Below are 15,368 nucleotides of genomic sequence, written 5' to 3'. Positions count from 1 at the left end.
ATGTCAGGTAAGCACAGGGTTGGGCTTGATTGTAATATCTTCCAGCCTGCTAATAGTCACTGCCTGGGGTAAAAAATTTGTATATTTTTAAATAACGGTTAGATATATGAATATTTGGGAGGAAGATTTCCTCTGTTCGCTACTCTAGTAAGTACGCAAATAAGTCTGCATTTACAATTTCCCTACAAGTAGCATATAGAGGAATCTTCCCCACAGTTTAATCAAATCAAAATATATAGGCCTGGAATTCTTGTATGAGTTATCCTGATCTCCTGCCCGGTAGAAGATCTATGGCCGTTTACACCGTTCTCCTGGAATTCCGCTGATCGTCCACCAAAATTACGGAGGGAGATTAGGGAACGCCACAGAAATTCGCCTCCACTGTTTCTTTCAAGTCTTGGTACAGTAACTCTTACCTCGCAACCTACAAAGACTCTAACTGAAAGGAATCAAGATGGTTACTGCTGACGTCATCAGCAGTTTGACTGTGTAGAAGTTTCACTGGTGGTTGAACTCTTCTGGAACAGTTTGCTGGTTTGATAGGGGAATTCTGTACTTTTACTGGGCTCCAACTTAATGTTTCACAATGTGAGTCTTTAATCGAGTTCACCGCTTGAAGAAATAAGAATATAATTGTTTACAGATTTAACATGTTTCTAATCTATATTAAAGTGTAATTGAAGTTAGACTGGTAGCTCTGTCTCGAAGCAAAGCAAAATTAACCCTTTCACTGGCAAGCCAAGCCTTACATTTCAACAAACTGCAATCTGCTATATGATACATGTTTTAGTTGCTTATTCTTTTGAAGGTGGAGGGTTCAAGCAATATAAACACTTAGGCCCCGAAATTCCACAGTCCACGACCCTTGTGGTTGTGCTGGGATTGTGCCCTCCTGCATTGATCTTTGTTCAAGTTTGTGCAGTCAGTGGGAGGGCATCTTATTTGCATGGGGCAGGGTAGGGCACAAGTGCCATCTCAGGCACTTGCTAGAAACTCTTGGTAGAGGTTGACCAGGCCTTCTGACCCTGGCACTGCTCTGATTGACCCCTGAGCAAGGGGGCTGGTCAAGGATTTTTTTTTAAAGTTCCTTTTTGGGAGTCCAGGCCACTTGCCAGGCCCGGACCCCACTGGTGGGGCTTACATGCATTCCTATGTCTCACCTCACTCAGTGTTCTGACTGCCATTACTACACTGGATTTCTTTCCATGGCCAGGACCAGGAACTCTAAGCCGAGGGAGTACCCCCTGACCCTGACCCTGGCCCGTCATTTTTCTTTTAAGGGGTGGACAGACGTTTCACCCCTTACACGGAGTCTTTGGAAACTCCTAGAAACAATGGACACCGAACATAACTGCATCTCCATTGTTACCATGGGGTTCTGCCAATCCTCTGCTAGGAAGATCGGAGGCACTCCCGAGGAATTTTAGTGCCTTATACTCATGCGACAATAAATGAAGAAAATTTCACAGAAACCAGGTATGACTTAGCAGGGATTTAAGTTGAAAGTAACTACCATTAAAAAAGGTGTTTCAAGATGATGATGATAACTAAAACTTAGTGTGTAAGGAAAGGTTCCTGCGTCATTATCACCAGATAGAATAAGATTTAACTCTCTTCCCTCAAACAGCTTTGTGGGTAAATGCATTGGGTGGTCTGTTATGGAGTCATTCAAATCAGTAGAGGTCTCATGTTCAATTTTTGAACTGTGCTAAAGTAGCTGTTCTCAGCCAGAGACAGTGGTGGGATCACTACAATTGGCCTTCAGTATGTTGTCTAAGGATGGAATAAATCCAACCAGGTTCCAATGCCAACTGAAATGTTAAACCAGTGAACAGAGGAATGTCATGAAAATCCATTAAGTGTTCATGCGCTATTAACACCAATGATAATTTCTAGACTTCCATTTTCTCAGCCTCAGCTCCCAGGCCCCCTCAAACCCCCGTTATGTTGCTGAAAACAGTGACTCCTGATAGCTTGACAGTCATGGCTGACTGAAGAAACATCGGGGGAGAAATTGGGTTACCGACGGGAATCGACAGGAAATCGGCGATGCGTTGAAAATGTGTGCCCAAAGATGGAGGCCCAAGGCTTGCTCCAAATTGGGCCTCAGGACTCATCATCATACTTGCAAACTCCTCCCAGTTTTTGCACAATTTGGCAACAGAGTTCAGAGATAGGCCTTAGACCCCTGATTAGGATATTCAAGGGGCCTAATGCTTGTTTTAGGCAGGCGCTCCAGGCACTTGGAAGTCACCAGCTGCCAGGGAGGATTGGGGGAGAGAGACTGCAGCTGGAAATTGGTCCCCCTAATGTCCATTTTGTGCCTGAAAAACAGACGTGCAGAGACCAATTTCTCCCCCATCATGTTTCAGCATCAGAAACAAAGTGAAGACGGCAGCCCATATCAGAATACACTAAGTTTTTTAATATTTAGATAGAGTAGGCATTGCTTCTCAAATCTTCGGGGCTGTTATCCTGCAATATTCTACTAAATGTTTTATCCGTAAATGAGCTCAGATCCTCGGAGGCTGATTATTTGAAGTCCGTTTGCTTGGTGCATGCTTTCAGTTCAGAAACAGCAGTTGTGGTTCATCTCCATGGAATGAATGACAAAGTAAATGGCAATCTTTCCGCAGTGTCCTGTGCCAAAGCTTCAAGTGCTATATTACGATGATTTCTTTCACTCTGTCCCCTAAAGGAGCCAGCAAGTTAAGGAATCAGCAATGATTTTTTGTATGTGTGTGTTAGGATCAAGAAAACTAAATGTTTTAAGGGACACTCTCATAATGAAGGACTGAACTGCCCCCTCCACGTTTTCTGAAAGTGTATTTTACTCCAACTTTCTCCCCTCTTCCTACGAAAGTACTGACTTGCTGGGATATAATTCCACAGACGCTGGCAGACCTCCAATTCCTCATCCAAGTGGACATTCTTCATGTGTGAGCCTAGGCAGTGAGTATCGACAGGCTATTTAACTGTGGAAGACATTACGCCCACTGTCTGATTCTGTTCTCACCCAATATCTGCACTTGCATTCTTTCTGGCACCAGTGACTGGATGGCATTAAGGAACAGGAACCATGGCTGATATTCCCCTCTCTACAGAACACTGAGGTTACATCAAGTTTACAGCACAGAAACAGGCCATTCGGCCCAACCGGTCTATGCCGGCGTTTATGCTCCACAAAGCCTCCACCCTCCCTACTTCATCTAACCCTATCAGCATGCCCTTCTATTCCTTTCTCCCTTGTGTGCTTATGTAGCTTTCCTTTAAAGGCATATATGCTATTTGCCTCAATTACTCCTTGTGGTAGTGAGTTCCACATTCTCTATGGGTAAAGAAGTTTCTCCTGAATTCCTTTTTGGATTTATTAGTGACTATTTTATATTGATGACCTCTAGATTTGGACTCCCCCACAAGAGGAAACATTTTCTCTATATCTACCCTATCAAACCTTTTCATTATCTTAAATACCTCCATCAGGTCACCACTCAGCCTTTTCTTTTCTAGAGAAAAGAGCCCCAGCCTGTTCAGCCATTCCTGATAAGTATATCCTCTCAGTTCTGACATCAACATTGTGGATCTTTATTGCACTTTCTCCAATGCCTCTATATCCTTTTTATAATATGGAAAACTAGAACTGAGCACAGTATTCCAAGTGTGGTCTAACCAAGGTTCTATACTAATTGTAGTGTCTCTATTGCTGTCTGGCTGAGACCAGTTTACTCAGCATGTGTGCAAAAGTATTTTTTTAAATTACACTTATATTTTCCCAGAATACGCTGCATAACACATTCTTCAATACAATATATGAGGTAGACATGCTTCATTCTCTTCAGCCGGAGGAGGGGGGAGAAGTGGTGAGGAGGTGGCACTGGGACAGGATCCTTGCAGAGCACATCTGCTAATCGTGATTGAACACCACATAATTAGACAACATTGTGCTCTGATAGGGAGTGGTGAGGCAGATGGCTTTTAAAATTCTTAAACCAGCCATCACTTGCTTTTGCTGCATCCTTGCTAACTGAGTGGGGGGGAGGGGGGTGGGTGGAGAATTACTTTACAAAGAAAAGAAATTCATCAATAGGCATATTCATAAACGGAATGGCCCTCATTGGTAACTACAAGGATTTTCCACCCACTCGATGTCGGTGTAGTTTATCTGTTTCAATGAACTGCCAGGCAGTCCTCACTCTATAATACAGGGTAATTCTAGGCAGGTCAAAGTGCTTAAATATCTAACATTGTTGGGCACAGAAGGCAGTCAGAACTTTCATTGAAACTATTTCCACAACACTTAGCTAGACTGCTAAACACAAACACAAATATCTGCTTCAACTGCACTCAAAACTCCCAGCCCCAATTTCACACCAAGCACAGATCCTCTAATCAGTTTGATCTCCAAAGCCTTCATGAGAAAAGGGTTGAGCAAACCTTTTCTTGGTTGGGGAAGGAAAAGAGCCAGAGATACCATGTGCCCTTTTCACCATGGCGGCACCAAGCACAAGTGAAATGATAATAGAATTTATATAATCGCAGTGTCCTGGCAAAAAAAATGAGAAGCTCAGCAAAACAAATAAATTGATCAATAGGTATATTCACAAACGGAATGGCCCTCATTGGTAACTACAAGGATTTTCCACCCACTCGATGTCAGTGTAGTTTATCTGTTTCAATGAACTGCCACGCAGTGCTCACCTTATAATACAGGGTAATTCCAGGCAGGTCAAAGTGCTAAATATCTAACATTGTTGGGCACAGAACTATCCCGACTTGGAAATATATCGCCGTTCCTTCATCGTCACTGGGTCAAAATCCTGGAACTCCCTACCCAACAGCACTTTGGGAGAACCTTCACCATGTGGACTGCAGTGGTTCAAGAAGGCGGCTTACTGCCACTTTCTCAAGAGCAACTAGGGATGGGCAATTGCCAGCGACGCCCACATCCCATGAACGAATAAAAAAAAAAATTTGTTCATAAAAGCAATGCCACATTGCTTCTGTGCAAATGTGATCTACTGTACCTTGACAAATAACAAAAGCATTGAAAATAATCTAAATGATTACTGGTCACATAAAATAAATGTAATTAAAACAGTGAATGATTTTGCAGGCTGTGCATATATAACTGTGCTAAAGAACTGCCTAAACAGAACGATTGGCCTGGGAAAGTTTAGCCAGTTTTCAAAATGGATGCCAAATTCCCGAATGTCACATAAAATCATCAAATTAACTTCATATAATCAACTCCATGTCGCCCTATAAATATAGGGGGAGAAATTCTGCCTCACTTAGTGCACTTTACAGGCATAAAATGAGGGAGAAACTGACCAAAATTGGATCTCCTGCTCCTGATCGGCATCCAAAGTTTGGTGACCATTTTGGATCAGGTAACTTTTAATTGGCCAGGGCACCCGCCTGAAATGGGCATTAGGCCCCATGAATATCGTAATCAGGGTCCCGATGCCATATAAGGACAGAAAAACTGGGGGGAGCATGCGGCCTACATTCTCCGTTCAGTTTTCCGGGGTCAATGGTGATGTAACCAGCGGCACTTAAAGAGACCGCTGGAGGCCACTGAAGAGGAATTAAGTTTTCCCCTTATATTACTGTGGAGCCAGGAGAAGCAGGAGTGCTGTTCCTGCTTCCACAGTAATACTGCAGGCCTCTACCAGCCCGCACTCGCCTCCCCCTTTTCTCTCATTCACCTCGCCCCTCACCTCCAGGACTTACTTGTGGGCTGGATTGGCATCCAAGCTGGACGATTTTCAGAAGGCTGGGACAAGCGAGCAGCATCGGGACACCCAATTGGCGTCCGTAGTTGGCCAGTACTATAGAGATGAGGCCTGAAGCCCAATTTGACGTCGGCCTCTCTCTTCGGGTATGCGTTTTCAACACGTCACCAAATTTCCCGTGGGTTTCCCATGAAAACCCTGTTTCTTCCCCCTAACCTTCAATCAAAATATCTAAATATGTTTTATTATCTTTTTCCAGAAAAAGGAAACCTTTGTAAATGATCATCGTTGTAATTTGGGCAGACTTGACTCAATTAGAGGTCCCAGGTGCCTTGGGACACTTTTTCTGCTTTAAAGGCACTATATATGATATTGTATTTGTTGTTCCCTCTCCCCTCAGAAACTGTTAGGGTTTCAGATTTTGATGTGTTGGGTTAGAATAATTAGCTTAAATAATTTTACACATTTTAAATCATGTCTAATAACTATTTTCTAACATGGTTCAAATTGTTATTAAAAAAATTTGTAGTATGATGATGGGAGGCAGGAGAGTGATGGGGCCTCGAGTACAAGGTGGTGTCAGGGCATTTTTAACAATCTGGACAAAACTGCTATAGATCTGAATTCAGGATAAGAGACTTTAAGTGTTTCAAATCTGGACTGTCTAGATTAAATTTAAAGGATTTGCCATCAACAATCTTAAAGTACAAAAAAAATGCACAATCAGCTTATCCAGAAAAAAAGAGCAAAAAAGTCACTTTACAAGTGAATTATGGTGATATCTCACTCTCTTACTTGAGCTGCACCATGCCCCACTAAAGTACAGCTTGTTTTGGAGTTGGAATGAAAAACTGTGACCTGTTTTCTTCTACTGATTATACACCATCTCTACTGTTACAGGCAAAACAGTAACTCTACCACGCCCCCTACCTCCCCCCCACCCTTGCCCGACCTACCCTACCATTTGGTGAGCTCTCAATCATAAAGAGAGCAATTAGAGAGGTGCTGAACAGAAGTAAGATGCTTTCTGTAAATTGGGGGAGGGGAGAACACTTGCAAATCAATTTGGATTGTTCGTATGCACCTCTTTGTCCATTGGCCTAATTGTAGAGTTTCATTGTCAGGGATTAGGAGCTGTCTGCCCTCAGTTTGGGGTGACAAGCACTAGAGGAGACCTCCTTATACAGGGACTAGAAAATACTAACTTTTTTAAAAATTCATTCATGGGATGTGGGCGTCGCTGGCAAGGCCAGCATTTATTGCCCATCCCTAATTGCCCTTGAGAAGGTGGTGGTGAGCCGCCTTCTTGAACCGCTACAGTCTGTGTGGTGAAGGTTCTCCCACAGTGCTGTTAGGAAGGGAGTTCCAGGATTTTGACCCAGCGACGATGAAGGAATGGCGATATATTTCCAAGTTGGGATGATGTGTGACTTGGAGGGGAACGTGCAGGTGGTGTTGTTCCCATGTGCCTGCTGCCCTTGTCCTTCTAGGTGGTAGAGGTCGTGGGTTTGGGAGGTGCTGTCAAAGAAGCCTTGGCGAGTTGCTGCAGTGCATCCTGTGGATGGTACACACTGCGGCCACTGTGCCGGTGGTGGAGGGAGTGAATGTTTAGGGTGGTGGATGGAGTGCCAATCAAAAGGGCTGCTTTGTCCTGAATGGTGTTGAGCTTCTTGAGTGTTGCCGGAGCTGCACTCATCCAGGCAAGTGGAGAGTATTCCATCACACTTCTGACTTGTGCCTTGTAGATGATGGAAATGCTTTGGGGAGTCAGGACTGTTAACAACTCACCTGTATAAGAACAATGTTTATTTTTGACACAGTGAATTATTAATGGATCAAATTACAGGACATTTTCTGGTGAATGTTATGCTCGTTGGTAAAAAATTTCAGTGCTGGGAATAAAATCTTTAAAAAATCTTTTTTTGTTCATTCTCAGCCAACAACATGCACTCTCACGTCAGGTATAGCCTGCATCTAAAGCTCCTGCTACTTTGCACCAACAACAGGCCTTTACCTCGACCTCAGTAAAGCAACCCCCACTGCACCAGTGCAACATTTCCATTTCCCCCACAGTCACTTCTTCTCTCAGTGAGATTGACAATTTAGTGTCAATTTGTACAAAGTCTCCTCACTTTGTGCTGGCAGCTCATATCCATTAGGAATTAGATTGAGACAATTAATTTCACTTTGGAACCTTCGAGGATAACCTATCAGAAGGGTAGTGGTCAGAAACACCAAAAGCCCTTTTCATAGTATCACAGTATCATAGTAGGTACAGCACCGGAGGAGGTCATTCAGCCCATCATGCCTGTGCCGGCTCTTTGAAAGAATTATCCTATTAGTCCCATTCCCCTGCTTGTTCCCCATAGCGATGTAAATTTTTTCTCTTCAAGTATTTATCCAATTCTCTTTTGAAAGTTATTATTGAATCTGCTTCCACCACCCTTTCAGGCAGCGCATTCCAGATCATTACAACTTGCTGCGTAAAAAAATGTTTCCTCGTGTCACCTCTGGCTCTTTTGCCAATCACCTTAAATCTGTGTCCTCTGGTTACTAACCCTTCTGCCACAGGAAGCAGTTTCTCCTTATTTACTCTGTCAAAACCATTCATGATTTTGAACACCTCTATCAAATCTCCCCTTAACCTTCTCTGTTCTAAGGAGAACAACCCCAACTTCTCCAGTCACTCCACATAATTGAAGTCCCTCATCCCTGGCACCATTCTAGTAAATCTCTTCTGCATCCTCTCTAAGGCCTTGACATTCTTCCTAATATGTGGTGCCCAGAATTGAACATAATACTCTAGCTAAGGCCTAACCAGTGTTTTACAAAGGTTTAGCATAACTTCCTTGCTTTTGTACTCTATGCCTCGACTAATAAAGCCCAGGAATCCCATATGCTTTTTTAATAGCCTGCTCAATTTGTCCTGCCACTTTCAAAGATTTGTGTATGTGCAGCCCCAGGTCTCTCTGTTCCTGCACCCCCTTTAAAATTGTACCATTTAGTTTATATTGCCTCTCCTCATTCTTCCTACTAAAATGCATCACTTCACACTTCTCTGTGTTAAATTTCATCTGCCATGTGTCTGCCCATTTCACCAGTCTGTCTATATCTTCCTGAAGTCTGTTACTATCCACCACATTGTTTACCACGTTTCTGAGCTTGGTGTCATCTGCAAACTTTGAAGTTATACCCTCTATACCTAAGTGCGGGTCATTAATATATATCAAAGAGAAGAATGGTCCTAATACTGACCCCTGGGGAACACCACTGTTGAATAACAACCGATCACCACTACTCTCTGCTTTCAGTCCCCTGGCTAATTGTATTCAGGTGGTGGGTATCAATTGGGGACTCTCTTATATCCTTTTTATAGGAGATCTTATCTAGGGTGTGGCGTGAATGTAAGGGGACTCTCTATGAATAAAGGCTTAGAAATAACTAAAGACCAGGCTCTAGTATTCTATCCTTCACCACATGGCTATCCATTTATAACACTACCTCCTTCTTCACTGCTACAATGGCAGCATCCTCTTCTCTAGTGAAGATGGATGCGAAGTATTCATTTAGTGCCTCAGCCCTCTGCCTCCACAAGAAGATCTCCTTTTTTGTCCCTAATCGGTCCCATGCTTCCTTTGACTACCCTTTCACTATTTATATGTTTAGAAAATACTTTTGGGTTCCCTTTTATGTTAGCCGCTAATCTATTCTCATACTCTATCAGATTTTATTAGAGAAATGCTGCTTGACGTACCTCAGTGTATATAGACATTTGATAAATGTTACAGTGAAGCAAAGTACTATCTACTACCCAAGTATATGATAATTGCTTTTCTTTCTGCTGTTTGGCAGCAACTGTTATTCGCAGAATCAAGTTAAAACGTATACTGTGATTGCCAACTGCCATTTAATACGATGCACCAGAATTGAAACACAACTTAATTGTACACACTCTGTACAAATTAAGTTTTGTAAACTCGTTTCCACAAAAGTGAATAATCATATCTCCCTTATGTTCAGACATTTGAGCTATCTGAGATTTTCTCTGTCTTCTTATGTGTTAAGTGATATTTTTCCATCACCTGATGATTGTCCAGAACATTGAGAGAGTCTCGTCATCAGGGCTCCTTTTAACCCTTAGACTGCTCGCAGTCCTATATCCCTTAATACCTTTGGTTAACAAAAATCTATCAATCTCAGATTTAAAATTAACAATTGAACTAGCATCAACTGCCATTTGCAGAAGAGAGTTCCAAACTTCTACCACCCTTTCATGTAGAAGTGTTTCCTAACTTCACTCCTGAAAGTTCTGGCTCTAATTTTTAGGCCATGTCCCCTAGTCCTAGACTCCCCAACCAGTGGAAATAGTTTCTCTCTATCTACCCTATCAGTTCCCTTTAATGTCTTGAAAACTTTGATCAAATTACCCTTTAATCTCCTAAATCCCAGGGATTACAACCCCAGTTTGTGTAGTCTCTCCTCGTAACTTAACACTTGGACACCAGGGTATCATTCTAGTAAATTTACGCTGCACTCCCTCCAAGGCCAGTATATCCTTCCTAAGGTGCGGTACCCAGAACTGAATACATTACTCCAGGTGTGATCTAACCAGGGCTTTGTATAACTTTAGTATAACTTCTACCCCCTTATATTCTAGTCCTCTAGATACAAAGGCCAGCATTCCATTAGCCTTTTTGATTGTTTTCCATTCCTGTCCATGACATTTTAATGATCTATGTAAATGGACCCCTAAGTCTCTTTGGACCTCCACTGTTTCGAAAGTTCCACCATTTACAAAGAACTCTGATCTATCCTTTTTAGGTCCAAGGTGGATGACCTCACACTTGCTTGCAATGAAATCCATTTGCCACATTTTTGCCAATTCACTTAATCTCAGATGGCCATTTTTTAAAAAAGGTTTTCAACTTGAACAACATGTTGTTGAAACAAACTGTAATATTATAGCAATAAAGATACTTCTGTGTCAGGAGTAGCTTTGTCACAGTAATATTAACCCTATGCAACTAAAATAGTCTAAAAGTATAATTTTAGGTGAAAATTTTTAATACTCCATTCTGCTCAACTTATCTTTCCTTTTTCCTCAATTCTCTTTTTTATTTTTATTACTTTAACTTTTATTTTCTTTCTGACTAATATATCCTATCTTAGATTTTCTTCTACTTTCCTCCCACCATTTTTTATGTCTAACCACTCTACTCAATCTTTTCGCAAGGTCTATTTTGGAGGTGGGACTCATTTCTTTAAAGGTTGGCAATGAGCTAAAAACTGGATTTAAAGATGTGCTTCTAGCCAATCCTGACTCACGAATGCAAAGATTGACATGGCCACATCGTTTGGTGCAATTTCCAAGCTCCAAACAGTGAGCACTACTGTTCTTACCTATCTTGTCATTGGCTCCAGCTGTGTAATCACAGCCCAGAGATAAATCATTCGTGGAACTCCAAGGGTTAAAGATCAAAAAATTATACAAAAATCTTTAACATCCTTTTTTACTCTATTTATTTGAAGACATTTTTGTTTAAATTGTGTTATTATTGTGGAAATTGGCTTTGAAAAGCTCCTGAGACTGATGGTGTGAGGGAGTTGAATTAACTGTACACAGTTGAAACGTCCAAAGTTGCTAGAGCTGCCTACGCCTACTAACAATAATCCAGCTCCCTCATTCTATTGAGCTCTGTACCTCATCTAAAAACAAGTTCCCACGATTATATCACCAGTCTTCACTGTTTAAATCGAAATATTTACCAAAACACAAAACAGAAATAGGCGGAGTAAAGAAGTCAAAGTTATTCATAGTTCTTTGTTTAACTGTTTGATTTATAAAAGGGGCACTGACAGCGAGACTACCTCTTGAATGAGATTTCTGACAGCTCGTGTCAGGCTATGAGAAATGAACAGTACGCCTAATTCACAGAAACCCTGAGCCTGTAAGCAGTTATTAAACAGTAATGCCATTTTTCCAACAGTGCCTGTGTTATATTACTAAGCTAACAAGAAAGCTTGTGTCTGATCTGATTCCACGCCCCCCCCCCCCCCCACCTCCCCTCACCCCACTAGCCCTCCAGCCCTCAAGCAAACCTATCTTTACTGAAAAGATTTCCATTTGGCTCCAACGTAAGCAAAAAAAAGACTACCACTCAAACCACATTGCACAACAGTACGAGACACAGAACACAGCAGCACATTGTGGGGCTTCAAGCTTTTAGGATGGAAATGCTCAACAGAATATTTATCTGATATCAGATAAGAAAAGGTTTTTTTAAAACTAGAGGAAAGCTGACTAACTGACAGCTGTTGGGTACATGGTACCTGTTCTTGTCATGCAAGATTATGAAACAAAAGCCATGTCTCCCACAAGTGTTTGCAGCATGATTATGGGCAGACTTCACAATCCCTTCTATCAACTAGATGAGACAGTAGGCAAAAATTAAGACAGGGTTCTCTGACACTTTCCCACTCAAACATAATAAACGTAGCCTCGTGTTTAATCTCGCAATCACATATAGTAAGGTTTATTTTGAAAAACTGAAATCTTTCATTCTTCAAGAAACTGCTTTCTTTTTAGAAATTGATGTTCTTGTCAGTTTCCAAATATTTTGTTTCTTGAGTTGAATTTTAGAACATTGCTCAGAAAAGTGCTGATTCCTTGATTTAACTTTTGACACATCAAGGAGAAGGCCTGGTGGGATATTACTTTGAAATGCAAATCATTTCAGGCAATACAAGTACATTTCAACACCATAGCCTGAACTGTGTAGAGGTTATTTCTATACAATTTTTCGCTATGCCAAGGCTGATTGTGTGTAGGTTTTTTTTCAGTGGAGCAGGATACAATTTTTTTTAAGTGTATGTTCTGCTTTCTCTACTTTTATAATGCATTCAAATGTTGCTAAGGTTAGATATTTAAGAAACAATTTTTGAGAAGAGTCTCAGTAGTTATAATACACTGAAATAAACAGAGCTGAGGGTTATTTTTTAAAATACGTAAACAGGTTTCACTTTTCACCAGGATAAAAATGGAAATAATGAGACTTATAATACAGCACAGAAAATGATTTTTTTTCAAATCTCCAGCTGAGAACAGTTATTGTAAAAGTATTATGGGGTTTTCTCTGGATTACACTTGGTTTATTCTATTTCCAGTCCCCTGACAGCAGTATTCGGCCTGTTTCAGAACAAGGCTCCTTCCCATCTTAGCCGGGTTGTTACGTTCGAACAAATCGAAGCTATTGTGGCAGTTTTTTTATTACAAAGTATTAAAGCCAAACAGCACAAGTGAGAACGACCCGAAATCAATTGTCATCCCCCCACCCTCCTGCCCCAACACCAATGGACAACTTGAACTGCACGTTGACAAATCTCCACTGTTTGTTTACTCACAATGTACAGCAGCAACAACAAAAAAACCAGCAAACGATGACTACCCTCCACCAGGCACAAGGCAGCAACCACAAGAGATGCATTTTATTCTATTTTGACTGAGTTGAAATACGTCAAAAGACATCTCTGACTGGGAAACATTCCACGAATCTGACCATAGTGTTATCAGTCAAAAAGTTTAACCCGTATTTCCGAGATAAAGCACTAGAAGCCCAGGGAACTCAGAAAAAAAATAGAAAAAGCCCAGATATTGAATTTAGCCTCTGATGACTAGTTGGTGATGAACATTTATTTCCTGCAATAATATGACTAAGTCTCCCTCCACCAACATCAACCACCCCCCCAAACACCCCCCTTCTAAAAGAAAAAAAGCCTAAAATAATGAGAGGTGCTGGACTGAGCTGTACAATTCCTGCAACGTACATAAAACGCCCAGGACTTACAGATGGAGATGGGGATCCATTGGACAGGTAGGGGTCCTGGAGCATCAGAAAGTGGGGATACCCCGAGTAGGCTGTCCCTTTGAACATACCTCCATCTTGACGCTGCTTTGTAACTGCATGAGGGAACAAGGGGGAAAGTTTTAATGGCTAGTTGACATTCAAAAACTTTACTGTAAACGGCTGGCGAATAAAGGGAATGAATGAAATAAGGATCTTTAATGGCGGGTCTATCCAACAACAAAAAAGAACGAAAGTAAGCCAACCTACCGTCATCGATGTGACCTCTGGATTTATCTTGGTAAATTCTTTGACTGTCCTGCGAACGTCTGATCGCCTGTTTGGGATCATGTGAAAGAAGAATTTGTATGAGATGGAGTTGTCCGTGTTAAATGCACGCGTGTGTTTCAATAGACTGGAAATTCATTAACTGGAGCAAAGATCAAACTCTTTCACTCACCCCTGGATCGGATGCAGGATTCGCGTTCTGGTTAGTCTCCGACTCGTTGACTAACGATGACTTCACGTCTGCTAAATCCCTCTCGGTGAGAGCGTTCTCGGAGATTTTCTCCTCCTGCTCCCCTTCGTCCTTAAAGGAGATCATTTCATCGTTCGCCCCCAGATCATCCCCTCCACCGCTGTTCAGCTGCGGCATTTTCCTTAGGATTTCTTTTCAACCACCTCCCCCCCCCCTCCCTCCCTCCCACCACCTCTCCACTCCTTCACTTTGCACTATTCAAAGTTACTGACCGGGACTTGTGCTGCTTGTTGCATACAGCCGAGGGGAATGCAATGTAAAGTTGCAGTCAGTTTGGAGCGGGAGAGCGAGAGAGAGAAGAGATCTCAGTGAAAGTACGGCAGCAGGGAGAGAAAAAAGATCTGAAGCAGTTTGTGTTTAGGACCAAGGCGACGGCTCCTCAACATCAAAGAGCACCGCCTTTTGATTGACAGCTTCATTGACGGGAGGGGGGGATTCAATTGTTTCATCAACGAAACACTTTAAAATCATCATCATTTTCCTAATAAGTCCATGCCCTTGCAATCAGTCCCCCCTTTTTTAAAAATATCTTTCCACGCAGCTGTTTTTAAATCCAATGTTAACATGTGTGGAGAGAAGCAATGAACCCACGCGTCCACTGACAAATAACTATTTAGTATACATTTTCCCCAACACCCGTGCTTATTAAAGAGAAAGTGTTCCTTTTTGTTCCTCTCTAAACTGTAATTCAGTTTGACCAATAGATCATGTAACTTTTTTTCTAAATTCTTTAACGTGTCAGTTTTTAATTATTAAATTAAAAGACTGGTAGATTTTGGGTTTTTTTGCTGTGAGGGTTAAAATGGACCAAATAGAATAATAATGCAGATTCGGTTCAAGTATGAGAAAGTCTCTCACACAAAGAATACACACAGGTATAGACACGGATACACTCTTATACATTCACAAATGTAGACACACATAGCCACACAGATATATTCACACACATTTACCAACACAGATACAGTGATACACACACGTAAATACAGACATACACAGGCACAAATACAGTCAGACACACACACTTATACAGACATACACAGGCACAAATACAGTCACATGCAGGCACACACCTATAGAGACATAAACAGGCACAAATACAGTCATACTGAAACTTATACAGACATACACGCAAAAATAGTCACACACACAGACACACATACTTATACAGACATGTATGTAAATACAGATACATTAGCACTCAGACTTTTACTCCTGTATTCACTTACAAATTGCACTTATAAAGCACTTTTC

At 41.6% G+C, this 15,368-nt stretch overlaps 1 protein-coding gene across 10 annotated transcripts in view; it reads right to left on the bottom strand.

The window, feature by feature from the left end:
* The window catches only part of tcf7 (transcription factor 7), a 172,323-nt gene extending 158,056 nt beyond the window's left edge, over positions 1-14,267 (bottom strand). For 9 of the 10 annotated variants that reach the window (XM_067996177.1, XM_067996182.1, XM_067996174.1 and 6 more), the window contains exons 1-3: positions 14,037-14,267; positions 13,847-13,913; positions 13,580-13,692 (exon numbers count right to left, since the gene is read on the bottom strand). In XM_067996177.1, coding sequence (XP_067852278.1) covers positions 13,580-13,692; positions 13,847-13,913; positions 14,037-14,231 — 375 coding nt within the window. In that variant the 5' untranslated portion in view covers positions 14,232-14,267. The remainder of the gene's footprint in view (positions 1-13,579; positions 13,693-13,846; positions 13,914-14,036) is intronic. The other variant, XM_067996183.1, reaches the window with a different exon arrangement.
* Between the last annotated feature and the right edge of the window lie 1,101 nt (positions 14,268-15,368).

Source organism: Heptranchias perlo, chromosome 14 (assembly GCF_035084215.1).
Source record: "Heptranchias perlo isolate sHepPer1 chromosome 14, sHepPer1.hap1, whole genome shotgun sequence".
Classification (NCBI taxonomy): domain Eukaryota; kingdom Metazoa; phylum Chordata; class Chondrichthyes; order Hexanchiformes; family Hexanchidae; genus Heptranchias; species Heptranchias perlo.
The sequence above is the reverse complement of the archived record's forward strand: the minus strand, read 5'-3'. Positions and strand labels throughout refer to the sequence as shown.